This window comes from Nycticebus coucang, chromosome 6, assembly GCF_027406575.1.
Source record: "Nycticebus coucang isolate mNycCou1 chromosome 6, mNycCou1.pri, whole genome shotgun sequence".
NCBI classification, from domain to species: Eukaryota; Metazoa; Chordata; class Mammalia; order Primates; family Lorisidae; genus Nycticebus; species Nycticebus coucang.
The window spans coordinates 122,109,040-122,132,454 of record NC_069785.1 but is presented as its reverse complement, the minus strand read 5'-3'; the positions used below and the strand labels follow the sequence as shown (position 1 = coordinate 122,132,454).

Genomic DNA, 23,415 nt, shown 5'->3' with positions numbered 1-23,415 from the left:
GCCCCCAATACATGCTTTGGGAGTGACAGGGCTGAAGATTGTCTGGACAGTGTGTGAGAGGAGGGTGGTCTGGCTGCTCTGGGACAGGATGGAGAAGTGGGCCCTGCTGGGCCTGACTAAGGAGAGGTCAGTGAGAACCAGACAGAGGGGCAGGGGTCACCATGCCATGGTGAGTCAGCCATGGCTGTGACGAGTAAGGGGCTGATGTCTCTTTTTGGAGAACAGAATGGGGTTGAGTGGGGGGGGTTCAAGTATTAAGAAGATAAGTGGAGGAGCTGTTCTCTGCAGCCTGAGCTCCAAAAGCATGGAGACCCCAGCCCAGGGCTCCAGCACCAGGCTGTAGTCACTGTAACAGCCTGGCAGACAGCATTGGGAGAACCACTGCACCCCCAGTCTCTGTGCTCCATGCCCTACATGTGTGTTTCATTTAACCCCACAGCTGCCCACTTACCTAAGACAGGTACTGTTTCATCCCCACTTTCCAGGGCAGAAATCTGAAGCATAGAAAAGTTAAGTAAATTGGCACCTAGTGTCAGAATTTTTCCTGGGTCTGAATCACCGCAGATCTGAGCTCTAACGCAGACTGGCCCAGAGCTTGGGGAAGGGGAGGATGGAGAGGAATGTTGGCTCCATGCACCACCCCAGGGATACAGAAATAGAGATTGCTTAGCCAGGCATTGTGACAGGCACCTGTAGCTACTTGGGAGGCTAAGACAAGAGAATCGCTTAAGCCCAAGAGTTTAAGGTTGCTGTGAGCTGTGACATCACGGGACTCTACTGGGGGCCAACAAATGAAGACTATCTCAAAAAAAAAAAAGAGAAGTAAGGATTGCAGGACTACGTGGGTGAGAGAGGGAGAGGCAGAGACCTTGGAAAATCTGAGAACCCCTATCCCCTGGGGGCTTCCCTCTCCTGGGCATCTGTGTCACCCCAGCAGTGGGAGAGGAAACTGGGGCAACCCCTACGCCTAATATCCATAAGGTCAGAGAGGGAGGAACAACATGAACCAGGAGAGGAAAGCTAACCAGGGGCCCACAGGAGGATGGAAAAGGGGTCCCGGCCACAATGGAAGCAAAATAGAGCAAGAAGAGGGAGGTCTGGGAGGAGGAAGAGTTTGGGGGACAGAGGCTGCATCTGGTTTGGGCCCTGCCCACCTGGAATGATGGCAGGCCATGCGGGGGGGTGGCCTGGTGAACAGCTGGAAGAACTGAGCAGTAGTGGTGAGGCCGCTCAGAATTCCTCCCCACTGCCCCTGTCATTAGTGCTCAGAGGCTGGGCCACCTGCATCCTGAGTTCCCAGCACTGCCGTAGTGCCAGACAGCGTGTGCTTTGACCTGAAGCTGAGACCTTAGGCTGGGTGGGACTGACTTACCAGGAACCCTTGCTGTGAGCCCAGATAAGTGGGGCCTCTGTGGCCATCTCAGAGCCTCCTGGCCCTGCCTCCCAGCTGCCTTGCTTCTTCATCCCCGCCAGGCTGAGGGTCATCCTGGCCACATCTTCAGGCTAATGCCTCTGCCCAGCCCTATGGCCCTGCTGGGCCAGTAGGAACCTCACAGCCACCAGGCCATATCCCCACCCCTGGCAGCTGGAGCAACCCTGCCTGGTGGCAGTGGCACACAGCACAGCCTGCCTCCCCCACCCGCCATCACGAGGCCGCCTGTCTCCATTTCCACAGCAAGCAGTGGACCGAGAGTTCACACTGTAAACATCACGTATTAAAACATCTAACCTTTGCTTTACTCCCTTCACCCACCCTCGCTGGCAAGCATTTGGCTGGGTTTGTTGTCTTAAAAATAATAATAATAATAACAGGGCTCCAGCAGGCCTGGGAGTAGTCGGAGCATCCTGAAAGCTGCTCTGCTCATCAATTATTCAGCTCCATTCAGGGAGAGATCAGTCCTAATGAATTGAATCTGATGCATTCCGTCTCAGCGACTCCCTGGGCCTGTTGCGATGGTGCTGAGCGAGGACGGTGTCTCCACAGCCCAAGGAGAGGGAGGGTGTGTGTGTGTGTGTGTGTGTGTGTGCATGTCAGATCCTGGAGGGCAGGGCTGATGCACTTGCCACATGTGAACCCTCAGCATTCAGCACAAGCTGGGCATTCACAAAGCAGGGGTGTGTGTTTGTGTGTGTGTGTAGTACACAGGCTCGCATGAATGCCTTCCCTCTTCCCTACCCTCAGGATCTGAAAAACCCCAGAAACCAGCCCTAGAAGGGGAGCCATCGCCTGTTTTCTCTCTAGACAAGCAGCAGCGTGATGTGAGGAGCTCTGGGCCCCTGTGCCCCCACCACTCCAAAAGCTCCGGCCCCTCATCCCCATTCTTTCCCCCGCTCCCTCTCCCCACCTCATTAGAATGCACTTTTGCAGAAGAACCCATCAGAGCTGATTATGATCACGCTGCTTGATTAGCTGATGTGCTGTTCCAAGAACTACTACCCAAGGAGGGGAGGGAGGAGGTGCCCCTGGGCATGGCATGGCGCCTGACTGGGGTGCAGGGAGGAATGGATGGGCCCGGGGCGGCTCTCCAGACCCCAGTGCTACTGCCTGGGTGGAAAGTGCACCCCTCCTAAGGATCAGAGCAGAGCGCTAGAAAGAAGAATAAGGCAAGGTGAGGTGGGGGTGGGACAAGGCACTACAAGCTTGAGATGAACTTGGAAGTCCCCCCAACGCCCCCAGCTTTCTGTGGGGCCAAGGGTTGGTGGGCAGGGCGGGGCAGAGCCCATGCTGTGCCAGGAGCTGAAAGAACCACTGCTCACTCCATTTTTGGGGGACTGCCTCTCTTCAAATGAATTTTTCAAACACTGAGCTGAGAAGAGCAGAACACCCAGCGTGGGCACGCATGTGCAGAGACCTGTGTGTGAGGACACACGCATGTGCACATGGGTGCTCATATCCGTGCACGTGCAGCAGGTGAGCACATTAGCCTGTTCACACTTGAGAACACACGTGCATGCCTGCGTGCTAGCAGTTACACATGCAATTCTCTCATCTGGTGGTGCCTCTGGTGACATTCCCAAGCCACAGAAAGTGGCTGCAGGTGGGACACTATGAAATATTGCCCAAGTGAGCCTGCTGTGGCCCGGCACGGTGGGAGCCGCAGAGGGCACAGAGGGTGGGGGGCGCTTTGAGGGCCGCCCAAGCTTTGGCACATGTAACGCTGGCATGGGGGAGCCAGGCTACAGGAGAGGCAGGTGCCTGTCTCTGGGCATCCAGAGAGATCCTTGGCAGGATGCTAAGAGAAGGGGACACAGATCCAACCTAGATTTAGTGACTTGAGGGCCCCCTGTAGCTGAAAAATAGCATAGCGTGTAAGCATCTCTGGGCACGCAGGCTGGATGTTTAATTAACTAGGAAGGCAGCTGCAACTGGGCCCCTCGGCATTGGCTCAGTGAAGGAACGTCTTCCATCCCTCTATCTGAGCCTCCAAGGGTCTCTGGAGCCAAAACGAGGGCATGAGGTGCTTTCTGCCCATGCTGGGCAGGGCTGGGACCAGGAGATGGTGCCAGGCCCCCTGGAGAATGAGTGGAAGAGAGCACACACCCACCTGCACACGGACACCCTCTCCCGAATGCCCAAACCCCCTCCCAGACTTGCTAGCTGCTCAATGCTGAGCCTCAGCCTGCTCACACCAGTCCCTGCCATATGCCTGGTCACCCGTGGCAGAGGCCCTCTCCCACCCTAATGAACGGGTTGGGGCTTTCTACAATTGTAGAGCTTAAGAGAGGGCCAGCCACCCGGCCAAACGCCTGCTATTGGCAGAGGCAGAGGTTTGGAAGAAACCATACTGGAGTCCACAGGCAGGGGGCACAACAGACTCTATGGGAGGAGACACCCTAATTGTACTTGCGGGGAGAGGCCCCGAAGGACGCTGCTGCCAACAACCCTATTTCCTCACCCAAGGTGCCAGGAACACAGGCATAAGCCACCTCCTGTGGGACAGACAGGCTCGTGGTGATGGTGGTGGTAATGAAGGCGCTGATGATGACGCTTCGTCGCACCCGCTTATTCATGCAGTGACATTTACTGTGCGTTCACTGTGTTCCAGGAACTATTTTAGGTTTTGTGAATACAGCTATGCTCAAAAAAGACAAAAATCCCTGCCATCATGGAGTTTACATTTTAATTAGGAAACTGATCAAACAGCAAAGACCTCAAAGATAACTCATGTCCAATAGGAGCAGGGCTGGGAGTGCTGGGGAGTGGATGGGGAAGGGATTATCAATTTTAAATAAAGTGGTCCGGCAAGGGTTTCCTGAGAAGACAGGGCTGCGTGCAAAACTGAAATAAGCAATTATTACTCCTAAAATATGGGATGTATTGGAACTGGAAAATCAGTGTTAAGCTTTAGATATTAGTTGACCCCACCCCTCCATTTTGCAGATGAGGAAACTGAGGTTCAAAAGCAGAGACAGGGTGGTGGGGAGAGGGCAGCCTTGCCTATGGTCATCTGAGTGGGTAGCAGAGTCTGGAACTAGGTGCCTTGGGCCCTAGGCACGGCTCTTTCCCCACCTCCAAGCTGTGTGGGCAGAGAATCTCCAGCTTCCCACAGCGCACACTCTGCTAGCAGGTGCAATAAATAAAAGGCTCTGTCTCAAAGAGGGATGACGAGAAATACCGTAAGCATTTATGGTCTGAGATGGTGGTCGGCACACCTTCCCTGTGCAACACTCCCAAACAAGTGGCCATAAAGGCTTTACAGTGGCCAGACATGGCAAGGACTGCCCCCAAACCCCTGTGTCTTCTCAGCCCCTCTGGCCTCTTCACCATTGTAGTACTTGGCTAAAGATGACTTGCCAGAGCAAGGCTTCCAGAGAGAAATCCCCAGGTTGTGGGGACATTCATGTCCCCCCCATCCAGGCTGTCTGCTGAGGTCATGCCTGGACTCAAGGGCAGGAGGCCCATGGCCTGGATTCATGAGCGCTCCTGGTCAGAAAGCTCACCTCCGGAAGGGTCGTTTTTCCTCTCCTCCACCCCACATAATTTTTGAAAGCATGCATGTTCTTTAATTCTCAGTTCAAATGTCACCTCGTCCATGAAGCTGCAGCCACCCATGGGCGTGATGTCCCCCTCTGAGTTCAGCCTCTGCGTATCCGGGGGGTGTTGTGCGGTAATCTTCGAAGTGGGAGTATCTTACCTTCCCTAGTAATGACAAGCTCCCAGAGGCTCTGCCCTAGTGTAAGCGTGTTTCCCCAGCCCACACAGAGCGTAATGCCTTCACAGAGCAGGCGTTTCATAAATATTAGATGAATTAGTTAATTAATGAATTAACCTGCCTTAGTAACTTGTTCCATTATCTAAATCCCTTCTTACTGAGAAAGGCTGTCTTCCCCTTGCCTGAATGCAATCTGCCTGCCTGATTTCACCCTGTCTCTATCCACTGCTGTGTCCTCGGTGGAAATGTCCTCCCCAGGCACGGAGCCCTTCTGTCTTCTCCTCCCACCTCCTTTCTACACCACCTGTTCTACTCTCCAGCCCCTCGTCACTGCTGCCACTCTCATGTTCAAGTGTCCACGGGGCTCTTAAATCACAGCAGCTGGTTTGGTGCCAGGAGAGCAAGAGCCCTGGCCTAGGAAGGGCAAAGGGAGAAGCTGTGACTTCCAGAATCCCATGGCATCAATGTAGCATCTTAACGAGCAGCACAGGACACCCCCTTATTCTGGCTGGCTCATGCCACCTCTTGCTCACCTCACAAGTGAATGTCTTATGTTATCCAAGCAAATAATATCCACCTATATGTTTGTTCATTTACTCACACAATGAGCCCTTAGTGGGCACGTACAATTTGCTGGGTAAATTCTAAGTCCCCCAAGTTACCTCCCTGCCATGACCCGTGCTGTAATCAAGACATGGACCAAGGGCTCCAGGGCTGTGCAGGAGGAAGATGGGTGTCACAGAAGAGATGGCATTTGAGCAGGGTCTGAGGTATGGGGGGAGTTTCCAGGAGCCCCTCACCCCTACCTTTGGGCTTTTATAGGAAGGAGGACAGGGCCAGAACTTGTACTTCTTGGCCTAAGGAAACACTGCGTGGCACGTCCGAGTCTCTGCAACAATTCCATCAGGGAGACCCAAAGACCTAGATCTTACCTAGGCACAAAAAGAAATAGAGACCTGAAGGGGGGCCAGCAGACACTCAACAAGGGGAGGCTCTGGGATGCCTCAGTAATGGGTGTTGAACTGTTGCTAGAGTCAAGGTTCCAGAGAAATCTATGTGAAGATGTCCGAGACCCAGCAAACCCCTTAGGACTCTGGAGGCAAATTCCTATCCCAGGGAAAAGAGGTAGCCAGAGACCAGGATGAAGAGATTCAAACAATGATCAGAGCCCCAGAAAAGCTGGCTGAGAGTTAGGACCCAGGTGGATCTGGAATAAGATGGGTCAAAGCCAGCCAGTGAGTGTGGAACACACGTGGTCGGAAACGAGAAGGATGAATGCCCAGCTGTGCAGTGCTAAGGGGCTGTGGGCGTTCATGGCAAGCTGACAGGTCCCCAGGCTGGAGTGAAGGGGGAGGTTGCAGATGACACTGGAACAGTCAGTTGAGGGCCCTGCTGAGGGTCATGGAGGCCCTTCTAAATGTCACTTCCCCAGAACTAGAGCTCACATTCAACAGCCCTCCCAGAGACCCAAAGGGCTGCCAAGGGTTTTTCTATGTCCACACCTGGCTGCTCCCCATGGGCAGCTCCATCAGAGCTCTGAACATCCTTGGGGTACAGGCAGGGCCTCAGGCCTGCATCTGATGCTGCCACCCACCCTTGCCCCTCGGGGTCCATCCCCCCCATGACTGCTCTGGGTGGCCTGGAGTAGAGAGTAGTAGGCTTGCCAGTAGGGTAGGGCTGGTGCAGGGAGAAGGCCAGAGCCTTGTAATTTAATTATTCGACTGCAGAAAGGAGATCTCATCTACTGGGTGCTCATCCTTGTTAAGCTAATTGTCTGTCTCCTTCACTCTCCTCTCCCCCCACTTGCGATGTCGCTGCAGCCTAATTGAGTTATCATAAAGATAATGGCTGATGCTCTAGCCAGACTGAGAAAGGAGGATCCATCTCACAGCGACTCCTGCTGCAGACAGGCCCCCCAGGGGCTGAGATGTAGGCAGTGGAGGTGGGAGGGAAGAGCTGCCTCTCTGGGGAGAGGGAGGCTGTGTGGATGGCACTTTGCACACTTCACCCTGGTTGCTGACCCGCTGACAGGTCAGGGCTCCCTCTCTGCTCTTTCCTGCCACCCAAGGGAGCTCACTGACAAGACACAAGGGTCTCTGGTCTGGGCATATTTGGGGCTTTCTCAGAGAGTCAACCAACCAGCTTAGTGCAGAGAGTTCAGACTCAGAGAGCAGACAGCTCCGGTTTAAAATGCTACTGTCAGGCAGCGCCTGTTGTTCAGTGGGTAGGGCACCAGCCACATACACTCAGGCTGGCGGATTCGAACCCAGCCCAGGCCAGCTAAACAACAATGACAACTGCAACAAAAAAATAGCCGGGCATTGTAGCAGATGCCTGTAGTCCCAGCTACTTGGGTGGCTGAGGCAAGAGAATCCTTTAAGCCCAAGAATTTGAGGTCGCTGTGAGCTGTGACACCACGTTATTCTACTGAGGGCAACAAAGTGAGATTCTGCCTCAAAAAAATAAATAAATAAAATAAAATCCTACTGTCACCTCTTCTGAGCAGGGCAACCTAGGGCAATTACTTCTCGACTCTGAAACTTTGTTTTCTCATCTGGAAAATGGAGGCATTGCCAGTGGGAGGATTCAGTGAGATCATGTGTAGAAAGCAACGGAAGCAATGATGTGAGCTTCCACTCACCTGTCCTCATACCTGATGGCAAGGGAGAGAGGCGGTGTGGGTGACCTGTCACCCTCTGCCAGAGGAGACCAGAGCATAGCACCCTGGTTGTAGGCATGCCAGGCCCCCAGAGAGCCATAAGATGTGTCTCGAGGGTGAGAAAGTGGGCATGGGGTACTGAGGGTAGCAGAGAAGTCGGAGGGAGAGCTGAGCAGAGGGTCAGTAGGCAGACAGGTGTTCAGAAGCATGTGAGGCAAATCCCAGGGCAAATCTAAATGGCAGAGTTGACACAGGTCAGGGAAGGGCCTGAACAGAGACAGTGGGCCTAGGCCTGGGTGGACAGAGGGACAGGAGCCAGGAACCATGGCAGGGCACCAGGTGCCAGGGAGATTCTATGCTACTGGAGAACAAGGCACAGCCACCAGGTGGGGCCAGTGGGGTGGCACGGCTGGCCAGGCTGGGCACAAAACGTGGGGGCCTGATGGCAGCACCCTCTTGCCTTCCCAGTGCCCCCTCTGATCCAGCCCTTTGAGTTCCCACCTGCCTCCATTGGCCAGCTGCTCTACATCCCCTGCGTGGTTTCCTCGGGGGACATGCCCATCCGCATCACCTGGAGGAAGGACGGCCAGGTGATCATCTCAGGCTCGGGCGTAACCATCGAGAGCAAGGAATTCATGAGCTCCCTGCAGATCTCTAGCGTCTCCCTCAAGCACAATGGCAACTACACGTGTATCGCCAGCAACGCAGCGGCCACCGTGAGCAGGGAACGCCAGCTGATCGTGCGTGGTGAGCAGGCCCAGGCCAGCCTCCGGGGAGGGAGGGACAAGCTCTGTCTGCTGCTGCTTTCTAGTTTGAATCACAGGCTCATGGAAGGTTGGCTCCAGCCCAGCCCTTCAAGATCAAGAGGTTCAAACCTCTTCTTTTCCAGGGGAGGAAACTGAGGCCCTGAGTAGGAGAGACACTTGGCTTAGTTAGTTGCTGGCAAAGGCAGGATTGGAATTCAAAACACCCAACTCAGCAAGTTATCTGCATTTTAGGTTTCAGAAGCTGCCTCCCCCAAATTTATAATGTCACGGGCAGGACTGCCCTTGACTGGAGGTGCCCTAGGAGACCTATCAGAGGCAGAGACGATGCACTTCTCCCACCTTTCCTCTTTCTACAGTGCCCCCTCGATTTGTGGTGCAGCCCAACAACCAGGACGGCATCTACGGCAAAGCTGGTGTGCTCAACTGCTCGGTGGATGGCTACCCCCCACCCAAGGTCATGTGGAAGCATGCCAAGGGTAAGCCCTGGCCCAGCCAGCTCTCCGAGGGTGGGAGGGAGGATGCTCTGATGGGATTTGAGACTGTTCCCTACATGGCAGCTTCTAGCCCTGAGTGGCAGTCCTAGCTTCCTGTCTGTCACCCTCAGCACCACCAGGGGTCTGTCAACCACGGACAGCCATCATGCCAGCTCCACATTTCCTCTTTTCTCCCATAGACCTGGCCTTCCCCAGCCCCAGAACTCAGTGTGCATCTGTTTTCCCCATCCATCCCACCCCGGACTTCCAGAGCCCCCAAAGACCCCTGCTTCTCCCCAGGCGATCTATTCCAGGACCTTAGTCCTTGTAACATCCCAAGGACATATTTGCTTTCTGAGTTAATCCCATATCTTAGACCACGTTTGTGGCTGATGTTTGGAGAATGGGGGGGGTGTCACAAGGCCCCCTGAAGGATGCTGGCCTCTTTCCCAGGCCTGGCTGCCTAAGACGAGGCAACTGCCACTTAAAGGCTCAATCTTCTTCCCAAAGACAACTCTTTCTTCCTTTCCAAATTCACCCCAAAGAAGCTCATTGCCAAAGTGGGCATTGAGCAGAGGCCTCCAACCCCATCCCTTTGCCTCAGAGCTGGAGTGGGGCCCAACCTCTGTGAGGGTCTTTCCTGTGGCCCAGTGGGAGCTATGTGGGCTCTAGCACTTTGGGGGCGGTGCAGCTTTCCTACAACATGGCCTAGATCAGCAAGAGAAAGGTATCAGGGCCATCCCCAAAGCACTCCAGCTCACTCCCTGACCCGGACCCTGCCCCCTAAGTGCCTCCTCCTTCCAGGGAGCGGGAACCCCCAGCAGTACCACCCCGTGCCCCTCACCGGCCGCATCCAGATCCTGCCCAACAGCTCGCTGCTGATCCGCCACGTCCTAGAAGAGGACATCGGCTACTACCTCTGCCAGGCCAGCAACGGCGTGGGCACCGACATCAGCAAGTCCATGCTGCTCACTGTCAAGAGTGAGTCCTCCCCAGCACCCCGACCGCAGCTCAGGCCTGCCCTGCACACTGCTGCCTGCCCCTTTGGTTTCTGTCCTTCCCTCTGTGAAGGGGAGGCAGGAAGGATTTCTAGTCAGAGGCAGGCTTGGGACCCTCCGATGGGGCATTTGAAAGCAATCTCATCCAAAACAAGGGCCTCGCCATGAAAGGTCCCGGCTCACCCCACTCCTGTCCTGAGTGATTCGCTCTAGCAAAGTATCACGTGATGTCACATGTACCTTGATCTGCAGGTGGGCAAGTCGATCTGAATGCTCATATCAACTTATTTTTTCTAAATAATATACACCTGTTTGTGTATGTGTACAACACAAAGGAAAAAGCAGATGCACAATGTAGGAGAAAGGTCCATGGGCAGAAAACCTGGGTTCCGATTCTCAATCTACTTGATGAGCTGTGTGACCCTGGGCAAGTTACTTCACCTCTCTGTGCTCCAGTACTCTCACCTGTGCTAGAGGGCCCTTCCCAGCCCACCCAGCTCACAAAGTTGTTGGGAATAATGCAAGAACTGATAATAGAAAGAGGAAGATGCTTCGGCAAAGCAAAGGATCAGTACAACTCATTGTAACATGGTGCTCTGTCCATGACCTCTAAATCCCCAGATCCAGAGCCAGCCTCAGTGGCCTTGGAAGCACACAGCTTATTTGCCCTCCCAGAGGTCTGCTAAGTCACACACAGATGCACCCATATCCCTTTACACTGTAGGGGTATGTATGACAGGTCCCTGGGAATCGTGTCAGAACAGTCTCTATCTGGCCCTGTGTCAGGACACAGACCTCAGGCCATGGAGGGCAGTGGTAAGACCCTGTGTTCTAGCATCTGACCTTGCCAAGTGTGAATCTAGGGGCTGTGACTTAATTACTGTGCAACCTTAATAAGTGTACTTGGCTTCACGATACTTCATTGTCCTGATCCATAAAACGAGGGTCATAACAGTTCCTTACCTGCTACATTTTGTGTCAAGAGTCAGATAATACATGCAAAACAACCAGTATGGTAACCAGCCCACAAAGATTTAGCCAGAGCTTTTGTTATTCCTAAGGGCAGTCCCTCCAGGGCTCACAGGAAAGGCCGCTGACAGCAATGCCCTGTGTGTGGTCTGCCCAGCCTCTCCCAGGAGTTCCTTCTTTAAGAATCATAGCTTCTTTATCTCTTGCCAAAGCCCGTGTTCAGCTCAGCACAAGCCAGGGAAGCCCCAGCGATCGATGTCAGGGAGCTCCGAGCCGGAATCCCCGCCCTGGGGAGCCGCTTCCCTCACACTATCAAAAAGCACTTTGTCCTTAATAAAACCAGGCAATCAATCTACATCCCTCAGCCTGGGAGAACTTTGCTAATTCAGGCTGCGTGAGGCAGGAGAAGAGTAGGCATCTCTGGACCTGTCCTTGGAATCTGATCCTCATCACTGTCAGCACAAGAGAGGAGCCCAAACTCTTCTCAGATGGTTTTTTTGTCTTCGCTTTTTTCTTTAAATTAAGAGGTTGGGGCTGCCAGCTCTGTGGCAGGTGGTTTCTCCATGGAGATGAGGGGACATGGGTGGTGGAGGACTCAGTGGTCAGGAGGCTGACTATGCGTGAGGTGACTATGCCTCGGGCTGTTCCTGGACAAGTCTCTTCCTCTCCTCCCCAGGGGTCTGAGTTTTCCTCTGCTGTTCTCACTTCACAACCGTGGCAGCTGTTGCAATACTCTTAGGGACGCCACTGGAGCCTGGTCCATAAACGCAGGGCTTCCCGATGAACACACACAACACAAAATCTTACACACACCCAGGCACTCACACACTGGTATTAACCACTGGGCCTCCTCTGACCACGTCTCTTTCCACACTAATCACCCCCGGGCAGAACTGGACTTGGTCCCTGCCTCTTTTCTCCCCTTGTTCTCAGTTTAGCCTTGTCCTTGTTCTTTGCTTCTCTCCTGGTGAAAACTACAACACTCCCTTCTTACCCGCTGGGTCTCACAGAGCCACTGCGTCTCACAGAGCCTCCGGGTCACATTTCCCACTTGCCATCCTTCCCCATCACAGTCTCTCAGCGCTCCCCACAGCCCCCACACTTCTCCGAGGGCTGCTTTCTCTCCCTCTGTCACAGATGCCCTCCCCCTCCAGCCAAACCTTTCCCAGTAACCTGCCCCAGCCATCCTGGAGGCCAGTGCAGGGCCAGGGACATCTGAGCCCAAGAGTGGGTGCCGAGGGCTGGCACAGCCAGGGCCTGTCTGGGGCTGGAGGTCCTGACTACCTTTATGCAGTAGGCTATGGAATTCTGTGCTGCATCTGGCTGTCGGAAGATGCCCCTGTGATAATGGGACACTGTGGAGGGGCAGGAGCAGGCACTGGGGTGGGGCATTGGCACACCTGACCTTCCTTGGAACGTCCATTCTGCCTCCTGCTTCTTCCAGACAGGCACACTGTTTCATGTCATCCTCAGCTACCCGCCAACACATGCTCTCCCGCTGCTGCTTTGTCCTTTTCCTCCTACACCCCCCTCCACCTTACAGCAATTCTCCCATGCCTCCCATTCTGAGTTATTCTTAAAGGGCACAAGTAGGTGAAACCTTCAGGACCTGGGTACAAGGGTCCTCTGTGGGCTCACCAGGGAAACCATCCCCAGTCATCCTCAGTGCATCTCAAACACCCACACCACCTACACTCCTCCTCACCCCATTGCAGAGCCGGCCACAGAAAGGCCTACCACTTCCAAAGCCAAGTTCAAGGCTTGTCTCAGGGCCCTGACACACGCAGGACGCAATATAGATCTAACTTTTCAGACCTCGCACTTCTATGAGCTCTCAGAAGGCAATCTGAACCTAACTTCCACTTTACCCGAGCAGAGGAAAGAAAATAAATACATCAAAGGGAACATAACAGCAGATAAAACATCCAAATGTCAAACTGGCCATCTGTGGTTGGCTCCTGCCAGGAAGCATGTCCACAATTGGTTCCTATGGCTTCCTGTGGTAACTCTTCACTCACTAAGTGATGGTCATTGATGGTCAATAAAGCTCTGGGACTATGAGCACAGACTTTAGAACCAGATGGACACAGGTTCAAATCCCAGCTCTGCCACTCGACAGCTGTGGGAAGCAGGACCACAATCTCTGTAAACCCCAGTGTCCGCTTCTGCAAGTTTGGAATTACTGAATAATACTTTTACTCATTGGGAAGGTTTACCATGCACTTAGAGCAATCAATATAATACTTGGCACAAAATACACATTCAGTAATTGGCAGTCATTAGTTTTAGGTGCTGAAAACCTAGTGATGAGTAAGACAGAGTTACTGTTCTCAGGGAATTTAGAATCTTGAAGGGGAAATAGACAGATACCCAAAACAACTATTATACACAAAATGATAAGTGCCTTAAAAAGCTACAAACAAGGTAATACAAAAAGAATCAGAGATGGATTCATCTATTTTAACTCCGGAGGCAAAAAAGGGGGTGTCAAGAAGAGCTTCACAAAAGCGCTTCGCAGTCATAGGTGGGGGGCTTGAAGGATGAAAAGGATTCTGACAAGAACCAGGAGGGGTGAAATTAGTGCCCTTCTAGGGATGAAGAATCACCCCAAGCAAGGCCATGGAGGCAGGCAAGTGCATGAATGTGCTACAGTGAGGTGGGAGCTTGGGGTATCTAGCAGAAAGCAAAGGGGAGGGTGACATGTGAGACGCTTCTGGACTGCGGAAGCTAAATGTTTTCTTTCTATATAGAGTTGACTTGATACCAGGCTCCAAATCAGTATTCCAGAGGCCCAAAGTCTGGTAGGGGATGGTCACTATTCCCAAGCTGGTTCTTGGAGAATTGCTGTGCAGAACCCTCCTCAGGGCCCAGAGTGCTAAGGGTTTGTTAGAGTGGGAAGCTGATTTCCCAAGTCCTTAGACATCCTTATTGGCAACCATCCAAGCCTGAGTGGCCTCTACTTCTCCCTGACCCCAGGGTCTAGGTGTGGGCCAAGCTTATGTGTGCCTGAGCATGCAACCTAGCCTTGCCACCTTCATGATAGCACTTTACAGTTTACAAAGCTGTACCTTGCCTGTGAGGGTGGCAGGCAATAGCTCCTTCGCAGAGAACTTTAGAGATTGGATCAAGGTCATTGTGTAGTAATAGTCCCAACTGAGACAAGAACTTGGCTTGTGGATTCATGGAGTAGTTGAAAGAGCACTCACTAGGAGTCCACAGGCTGGATGAGTCTGGCTCTGTGACTCACTCATTATGAATCTGGCTATGCTGTCCTTTCCCTTCTCTGGCCTCAGCTTCCCCATCTGTACAATAAGAGGCCTGAGCTAGTCACTCGCTGATCCCACGTCCTTCCAGCTCAGATAAGCTAGAATTCTAGCAGTATGCATGGCCTTTTCAGGACACCTGACCACCTCCCAAAACATGGTTGAAAATAAATGTAATTAACAGAAGAAAATACCATGTCCACTAAGCTGCCCTTTATCTCCCTTTTAAAATATTTTAAGAGATAATGACCCAAAAGAAGAGGAGGTAGTTCCTCTTCCAACTGACATATGAGGGAAAAATAAAGCAGCTTCAAAGAGAATTCCTCATCGAGAGGCAGGTACGAAGCTAAGTTGCAGAGTCTGGGGCAGAGGAGGCCAGCTGTGTTTTGATGCTGCCGTCAGTGGCAGTGTCTCCCGGGACTCAGCCACCCCATTGTGCAGCTTCAGGTTACCTTAAAGACAGGTCTTATTACACTCAAACTCTCCTCCACTTGGTGAAGGTTCCAGTGATTGGGCCACAGCAAAGCCCACAGCCAATTAAACCCACAAGGGCTCTTTGTTTGGTTTGAGTTTTGATTTATTTGTTTAGCAAAATGTCAGACCAATTAAAGGGAGATCCAAGTGCCCTCAGCCAACACACACCCAGCTGCAGCATCTCAGGGAGTCTCGGGGAGGGGAATGAAGTCAGCTCTAGCGGGGATAGGGGAATGGGGGTGACTAAGCCCGGGGAAAGGAAGCCCTTGGGCCCCTGTAGCCCAGGTCACGTGCTGTGGTTGGCCACCGGAACAGAGTTCAGGATGCAAAACTTTGGAAAGGATAACTGTGTGTCCCATGACCCAGGATGGTCCTAATTTCAAATTTGCTCAAAGGAAGCTCCTCCTTGTCAGACAGATGTAGCAGCTCCTTCAGAACAGATAACCTGGGCACCTCCCCCTCCCACGTGGCAAGGAGTCCGAAGGCCAAAAGGAATGGCTGCCCAGAGTCTTCAAACCCCTTTCTAGACCACACTTCAGGTTCCCAGAGGATTCCCTTCCCTCATGCCCCAAGCCTGCTTCCAGAACCTTCTAAGGCCTCCTCTGCCGTCTGTCCTTCCATGAATGGGCCCTGCCACCAGCATGACCCGTAGACCTGAGGGAGGGCTGTTCGTAGGGCATTTAGCTGAAGTCTAATGGGTATGTGAGTATGTGGACTGGGGTGTGCACATGCATACCTGTAAGGCCCCTCTCAGCACATGGATAAACTGAGGCACAGGAGTTCAAACAACTGGCCCAAGATTTTCTGTGTGTTCCCTGGTGGTAGGTTCTGTTCCTCACCAGACTGAAGTTCCCTGGAGGTTGAGGTTGGTCCTTCCCCCACTGGGTGGGAGTTCCTACCTCTGGCACCCAGCTCAGCACCACCCTGAGTCTACTTTGGCCAGGAGGTCTGCAGCCAGAGCCAGCCCCCAGCTCTCCACCCTCCGCAGGGCCCAGGGAGGTCAAAACAAGTAGTTCACACAGTGGGCAGGAGAGCCCTGACTAGGGAATTGAAGAGTCTTGTTTCTTTCCCTGGGATCCCCGCTGCACAGTGGGCAAACCCAGCCATCTCTCCTCCTGGGGTTCAGTCTGTGCCCCTAATCAGTGAGTTCATAATCCTGTCCCTTTCCCTCACCCCTAAAGGCATGAACAGAGCCCCAAAGTGGGTCCAATCTATTGTACCAATGGTCACTCAAGGGTACCATGTTGTCAGACCCAGGTCCTACCTTTCAGAAGCTGTAGCCTTGGAGCCTCAGGGGATTATAAAAAAGAGGAAGATGAGTCTGAACCGATAAAATGAGGGAGATCTTACTAATCTCACAACGCCAACAGTATCATCAGAACAATTCACATTACATCCCAAGCCTAGCCCCCAAGGGGACCTTTGTACAAAGCTTTCAAGGTAAAATAAAATAATCCCTGCCCTAGCCCCATGCCCTCTCATCACCATAGCAACCTAGTGCTCCCCACAAGCAAGGGAAGTTTGGTTGAAGGGCAAAGAGGAACAAACTTGCCCCTGCAACCTCCACTCCCTATTGAAAGGTCCTTGTCCCCAGGGTCCTTATCTCCTTAGAGGCTTTAGAAAGTGGTGACACAAAGCCCACCGCCACCATTTCACTTTCACCCCTACAGTCCCTATAACCATAACACCAGGGAGTTTCTAGATGAATCTGGGCTCCGTGGTATCATTCAGGGCAGACCAGATGAATAATAAAATTAGGTGCCAGCAAACATTCTGAGAGTAAAGAGTCAAGGTTATTACTGAGTGGCTCCATTTAAAAGATAAGAAAATACAGACACCAGCAGCGCCTGTAGCTCAGTGGGTAGGGCACCGGCCACATACACCGAGGCTGGTGGGTTCGAACCCGGCCTGGGCCAGCTAAAAACAACTATGACAACTGCAAAAATAAAATAGCCAGGGATTGTGGCGGGTTCCTGTATTCCCAGCTACTTGTGAGGCTGAGGCAAAAGAATCGCTTAAGCCCAAGAGTTTGAGGTTGCTGTGAGCTGTGACACCACAGCACTCTACCCAGGGCAACAGATTTATACTCTTCCAAAAAAAAAAAAGAAAATACAGACAGGTAGAGAGCTAAGGGCCTCCAAACCCTGCCCTGGGGATTCTAGAACTGCTCCCCCAATTATGATCGAAGCCTTTCTGAATGACAGGACCAGAATAAATTGTTGAAACAGCCAGCAATAAACGCGTACTTCCTGAGTAGCCCCCAGCAGGACGCCAAAGTCTGAAAGAGAGAAAGGCAAGATTAAGTCACCGTCCCTGCCCTCCAGGAATTTACGGACATGTTAGGAAGCTGGACCTAATCTCCAGGAAACAGGGCAAGATCACATGCTGAAATGTTTGGCACTAGTAGTGTGATGTTGGGTTAGAGAAGGAAAAACGCGAAGTTCATAGACTTGGTCAGGCAGAGCTTCCTAGAATGGACTGGAGTTGAGCCTGAAAGAACAGGTAGGGAAGAAAGGAACATTCAGGCTGAAGGGACAGCAGGGGCAAAGACCCGGGGCAGGAGGCCTACGGAGGCAGTGAGGAGCCCACCTGACCAGAGGGTGGTAGCTGGGGCAAGGGGGCCAGCCAGATCAGTTGGGAAGTGTGGCCCCAAAGTCTGGGCATGATGTACTAGAATAATTCAGGGGTGTCCAACCCTTGGTCTCTGGGCCCCCAGGGTGATTTCATGAGGACTTTTTTTGCTTCTCTGTGGTGCTGGATATCCCTAAAAGTAGGCAGAGAATATTTTTTGCTAACCAGCTTTCACTAGTGTTTGTATATTTCATGTGTGGCCCAAGACAACTTTTATTTTTCCAATGTGTGGCATAGGAAAAAAAAATGCTTAGGGAGAGGGGTGGGGTCTCAGTGTATGACTCACTTCTTGGGGGCAAGACACAATTGTAAGAGGGACTTTACCTAACAAATGTAATCAGTGTAACCTGGTTTCTTGTACCCTCAATGAATCCCCAACAATTAAAAAAAAAAAAAATGGAAATCTTTACCTACTGGAAGATCATGAAGTTAAAAAAAAAAGTAGATACCCCTCTGCTGTATGGTGGGAGTGATACTACCCTGTTGCCCCGAAAATAAGACAGTGTCTTATTTTAAGGTGTGCTCCCAAAGATGCGCTAGGTCTTATTTTCAGGGGACATCTTATCTTTCCTGTAAGTAGGTCTTATTTTCGGAGGATGTCTTATTTTCGGGGAAACAGGGTAGGATCTTGAACAGGGAATGGAGAGAAATAGGAAGGCTCAGTCGTTTTGAAGGAACCAATACCAGGCCTTGATGAATTGGACAAACGGAGCTGGGATGGTGCCACCAACAGAAGTGGAGTAGATGAGAGTGGAGAGAAGGCATGTTCACTGTGGCCCTGTCAAAACAGAGGTGACAGGGTGTGTCCTGAGGCAGCTGGACACTGGCTGACCCTCTGCCAGGATTCTCCCTAGAGCTGGATGCTACGCGAGAGGAGCCGAAGGCTCCCATCCTGCTGAAATGACTCACGACGCATGTGACTGGCAGGTGTCCTGTCCTAAGCCAGAAAGTAATGACACCAGTGGGCTGCAGGCACTCCCCCAGAAGCCTGAGCTTCCACCCCTCCCTGCTCAGCCTCCTGGGCCTCCCAGGTCTAGAGAGACTTGAGATGTGGCAAAATTCAATTCTAAAACAACATTTTCTCCTGCCTGTGTTTACTCACATGCAGCCCTGGGACTGCTCATTCATCGCTCAGCAAATGGCTGGTACCCACTCTGTCCCTATGCCTGCACCAGGTGCCGAGGCTGTATTGGGAGCAAGATGGCTGTGGTCTTTGCACATTCCGGCACCTGCCAGCCTACCACCAGTGAGGAACCTCCAGGCTGGGAGTCAGAAGCCCACATGAAGTCCCCTCCAGCTCCATGGGGCAGAGGCTGTGGCTACCCTCCCTAGGCACTCTGCACTGAGAACCTCTGGTCACATGCCTCTAATTTAGTTTCCCAAGGCTGAGTACTACAAACTGGCTTGAAACAATAGGGCTTTATTCTCTTCCTGTTCTGAGAATCTGAGAGCAAAGTGTCAGCAGGGCCACGCTCTCTCAAAAGTCTCCAGGGAAGGTGCCTCCTTGCCTCCTCTGGTGGCTGCCAGGGGTCCTTGGTGTTCCTTGGATGGCAGACACATCACTCCTGTCTCTGCCCCTTTCATCACGTGGCCTTCTCTTCTTGTGGCTTTGCATCCTCTTCCCTCTGTGTGTGTCTCTTCTCCTCATTGAAGGACGCCAGTCACACTGGACTGGGGCCCACCCTGCTCCAGTGTTACCTCATCTTAAGTAAATGAGATCTTCAAAGACCTTATTTCCAAATAAGGTCACGTTCCCAGGTCCTGGGGTTAGGACTTCGGCAGATCTTTTGGAGGGATATAATTCAATCCACAACAATCTCCACGCCCGGCCAGTGATCTGATACCAATTCTCTATACTTTCCAGCATCTGAAAGCCCAAATGCTCCCCTCCAGCATCCTACAATTGCTCCTGTCTACAAAGAGTCTGCAAGTCCAACCTCTCCAATGCACAAAACTGCAGGGCTTGTGTTACTGGAACCCAGCCACACTTGTGCTTTATGTTGTGTTGCCTGTGGCTGCATTGGAGATACAACAGCAGAGCTGAATGGTTGCAACAAAGACCTATGGCCCCCAAAACCTAGAACATTTACCATCTGGCCCTTTTCAGCTGTAGGATTTTCACAGCCATGATCCGGAAGTACCTTCCAAGTGATCAAAGATAAATGGCATCATCTGCTTCTGTTTCTGAATGTTCAGAGTCACTTTTCTCATCTCTAAAACAAGGATCAAAATACTCCCTCTCTCCTAGAGCTGTTGGGAAGGTGTTTAATGAGATAATTCATGTAAAGCATTAACCGTGGTGGATGCACATAATAAGCACTCAGTAAATGTTAGCTATTATTACCACTATCATTTTTTCAACATTCTCAGAAAAGTAAAGGACCGGAGGCAGGGGGAGAACCAGGTCCCCACCTTCATTTGAGGAGGTGCCTCTTCCTCGCTTGCACTCCTTGGCCAGCAGCCAAAAGAGCAGGTGCCTAGCCCCATTTTAAAGCTGGATAAAGTAAGGCCTGGTGAGGTTGAGGGTCTCGACTGGGCCTGCCATGCAGCAGAAACAGGTCTGCAGTCGTGACCCCCACCCCAACCCCCTCCACCTACACCTTTCCTGCCGGTTCTGTTCCTCATGTGCACCGGGCAGTGGACAGCCAGGGTCCCACAGGCCCCCTGCTCCCCAGGCACCTCCCTGCCATCTCTCAGTGCCAAGGCTGATTGCTTCCATGCAATCTGAATTAATCTCATGCTTCAGGTGGAGCTTGGCTAATCAGGGGAGACAAGAAGCCGAAGTGGGTGCAATCAAATTAACAACGCCACAGCACTGACTCTTTAAGACAGAGAAAAACAAAGCAGGCACCAGAAGGTACCCCACCCCCAGCCTTTCCCAGGGGAAGCCTGGAGATGCTGCCACTGAGGCCAAGCAAAGAGCTTCTCCCACCCGTCCCGCCCAACCCCCCCACCCCACGTGCCAACAATGCCCCTTTGTTGGTAGCTTATCTCACAGGGACAAACAGGACTGCAGTTCTTGTCAGGGGCTTGTTAACAAGGAGCAGAGACATCAGCCTTGTGGGGGAAGGAGGGGTCCACTCACCTCCCATGGGCACTTGTAATCCTTTCAAAACCAAAAGGAGATAGGAACCTCTGAGCAGGGCAGGATCCCTGGGTTTGCACAGCCCTCCAGAGGCTTCGGAGCACCAGCTGTTTCTTTGGAAATACCTCTCCCAGAGGACAAAGAAGAGGACATTCAGAAAAGCATTTTAGTATGCCCAAAGCATCTTTTTAATGAAAAACTCCATGAGATTCTTGGAAAGATTTCAGGTAGACTTTCAGAAGAACTTCCTTAAAAAAAGTAGCCTCTTCTTTGGGAGTAGTGAAGAGCACCATAACTTTGCTGTCCTTCTTCCAATCCTGCTGGCTTTGGAGTGTCATGCCTGAGGCAAGGGAGGGCGCAGAGGGCATCTATAGTGTCAGTATAGAAGAGGGATCATCCAGCACTATGGTCCTTCCCTCTGACCATGTGTGAGAATCTGCTAGGGGTGGCGGTGGCTCCTGAATAATACAGATGCCCACGCCGCACTCTAGACCTTTTAAATCAAAGCCACAGAGCAGGTGGAGTCTGCACAATAATAGTTTTTTAAAAGCTTCCCAGGTGGTTCTCATGTCAGCCAGGCCTGAGACCCTCTTCCCCTAGACCACCCACCCAGGCTAGTCTGGAAGAGCAAATTAGCCTAAGCCCTTGGACCCCTGGTTCCCAATCTTCTTTCCTCCAAAGTAGGTTGTGTTTCTCTCCAGAGAAGCTCTGCTCTTCGCACTCCATCCCAAGCACCTACTTCGCTGGCCTCTGTCCTTTTCTGACATTTTCATTCTTATTCACATCATGGATGAGACCACAGATGCTCTGGGTCAGGTCCCGATTCTGCCACTTACTAGTGACTGACTCTCTCAGCCTCAATTTCCCCATGAGTAAAGTAGACATAAAAATAGGGCTGTTGTGAGGATTACGGGATTTAATGCTTGTACGGGAACTCAGAGCAGTGCCTGGCACATAGTAAGCCCTCAGTAAAGTAATAAAGTATGTGATTATTGATTCTTACAGCAATGCCCAGGAATGGGGAGGCCGTGCCACAGGCTTCCTTGTGGAAGGCAGCTCCAGGCCGCTTTAACATTTTGTCAGTCAGTGGCATCCTCATCCTATTTCCTCCACATTCTCCTTCCCACACACACTGCTGTCCTTTGGGTATTCATAACTGAATCTTCCTTCCCTGGTGACTTAGGGACTTGTCAGAAACACCAGCTGAGCTCCGATCATGAGAGGAAGAGAGGGAGGGAGGCAGAGACAAAGAAGGCCAGGCTCATCATGGCCCCAACTCCCGTCCCCAGCCCCAGCCTGCCCAGGACTGTCCTCTCCCACTCCCCCAACCTACTCCAGTTTTCATCTTCCTTCAGCAGCCCCCACCCCCGAATCTATACATGGGGGGCAGGGTGAAAAAAACAGCCAGGCAGAAGGCCGGAATAAACCAAAAAAGAGAGTGCTGGAGAATTGTCACTCAGTAGCTGTGTGACCTTACACGAATCACTTAATGTCTCTGAGCTTCCATTTCCTCTTTGGTAATGGGGGATAATAGACCCTATGCTACTGCCTTAATGAGACTGGAGCTCCAGGCAAAGGCCCACCCCAGCTGATGGGGTGGAAACCCAGAGGGAGGGGGAAGTTGGGTGAGCTAAGGAGGGGCTGCGTAAGTGCAGAGTTTGTAATGCCCATGGTGGGGTCTGGGACCCTAGAACCCCACCTCCAGGAGTGGGGTTGGTGGGAAAGTGTGCAGATGCTGGGGGTGAGTGAGGCAGCAGAGCTGTCTCATGGTGTGTTAAAAATCTATCAGCCTCTCACATCAAATTAAAATGTAAATAGCAGCTGGTCTGGGCAGGACCTCGAGGGTGACAGGAGCCAGCCTGCGAGTAATTTCACAGACAGGAACCGGTTACATAGGATTCTGACAACTGTCTTGTTTCTGAAATTGATTTCCTCCCCTCTGCTTGCTGCCCCAGAAGGGCCCTAGAGCAAGGGGAGGGGTGATTCCTCTCCGCCCAGCTGCCTTTCTCCTCTCCCTGACACAGGCCAATAAGGCCCTGCCAGAACCAGTGGCAGGAAATCTGGAACCTCCCCACCGCTATAAGGCCCTGGCCTGAGTCCCAGCAGCTCAGCGCAGCTGCTCCCTGCCCTGGAGTGAGTCTAACTGTGGCCCAGGGCAGGCTGCTTCTGGGTGCCCGAGGGAGGAAATGAACGCATCGGTGCTTTCTTTCCACAACTACATGCTGCATCCTGGAACAGGGGATGCTTCTGTCCTGCAAAGTCACACAGTCAGACACAAGGAGACAGGGACACTGCAATAGGACCTGTGTGTGCAGAGGATGCCCCCCACAAGAGAGGCAACCGCATGCAATGGTGGGTGTCAGGGAAGGGTCCTGGAAGTCATCAGGAAGCCTCTTTGGCCTCTGCCAGAGTTGGCCCCAACTTGTCCACTTTTAGTGCCAGGCACGGTAGCAGACACTTCTGGGACTGGGCAGCTTTGAACAAGCCTAGGTCAGAGAAGACCCCCTTCCCACCTTAAGGGGCTGTACTGGAAGGCCCTATGTATTGGGAGCAGCTCACCCACACCTCTGTGCCCAGCCCCTCCTTTCTCCCAAGTCCCCAGAATATCTCCCCTGTACCCCTCTTTGTAGCGAGAAATCAATTTCCCTGGCTATTAATTGAGTAACCTTGTAGGGAGGCAGAGGAGTTGTGTATTAAAGCCTCCTGAGGGTGGCGCCTGTAGCTCAAGCGGCTAGGGCACCAGCCACATACACAGGAGCTGGTGGGTTCGAATCCGACCCGGGCCTGTCAAACAGTGACAACTATAACCAAAAAATAGCTGTGGCTCAAGGAGTAGGGTGCCGGTCCCATATGCCAGAGGTGGCGGGTTCAAACCCAGCCCCGGCCAAAATAAATAAATAAATAAATAAACTTTAAAAAAAAAATAGCTGGGCATTGTGGCCC

At 52.3% G+C, this 23,415-nt stretch overlaps 1 protein-coding gene across 3 annotated transcripts in view; it reads left to right on the top strand.

Annotated features, from left to right (window-relative positions):
* The window catches only part of DSCAML1 (DS cell adhesion molecule like 1), a 346,450-nt gene that overhangs the window by 267,073 nt on the left and 55,962 nt on the right, over nt 1–23,415 (top strand). For all 3 annotated transcript variants that reach the window (XR_008380577.1, XR_008380576.1, XM_053593394.1), the window contains exons 9-11: nt 8,281–8,559; nt 8,936–9,055; nt 9,857–10,033. Coding sequence is in view for 1 of the 3 variants with exons in the window: in XM_053593394.1 (XP_053449369.1) it covers nt 8,281–8,559; nt 8,936–9,055; nt 9,857–10,033 (576 nt within the window). In the remaining 2 variants the exon portion in view is untranslated. The remainder of the gene's footprint in view (nt 1–8,280; nt 8,560–8,935; nt 9,056–9,856; nt 10,034–23,415) is intronic.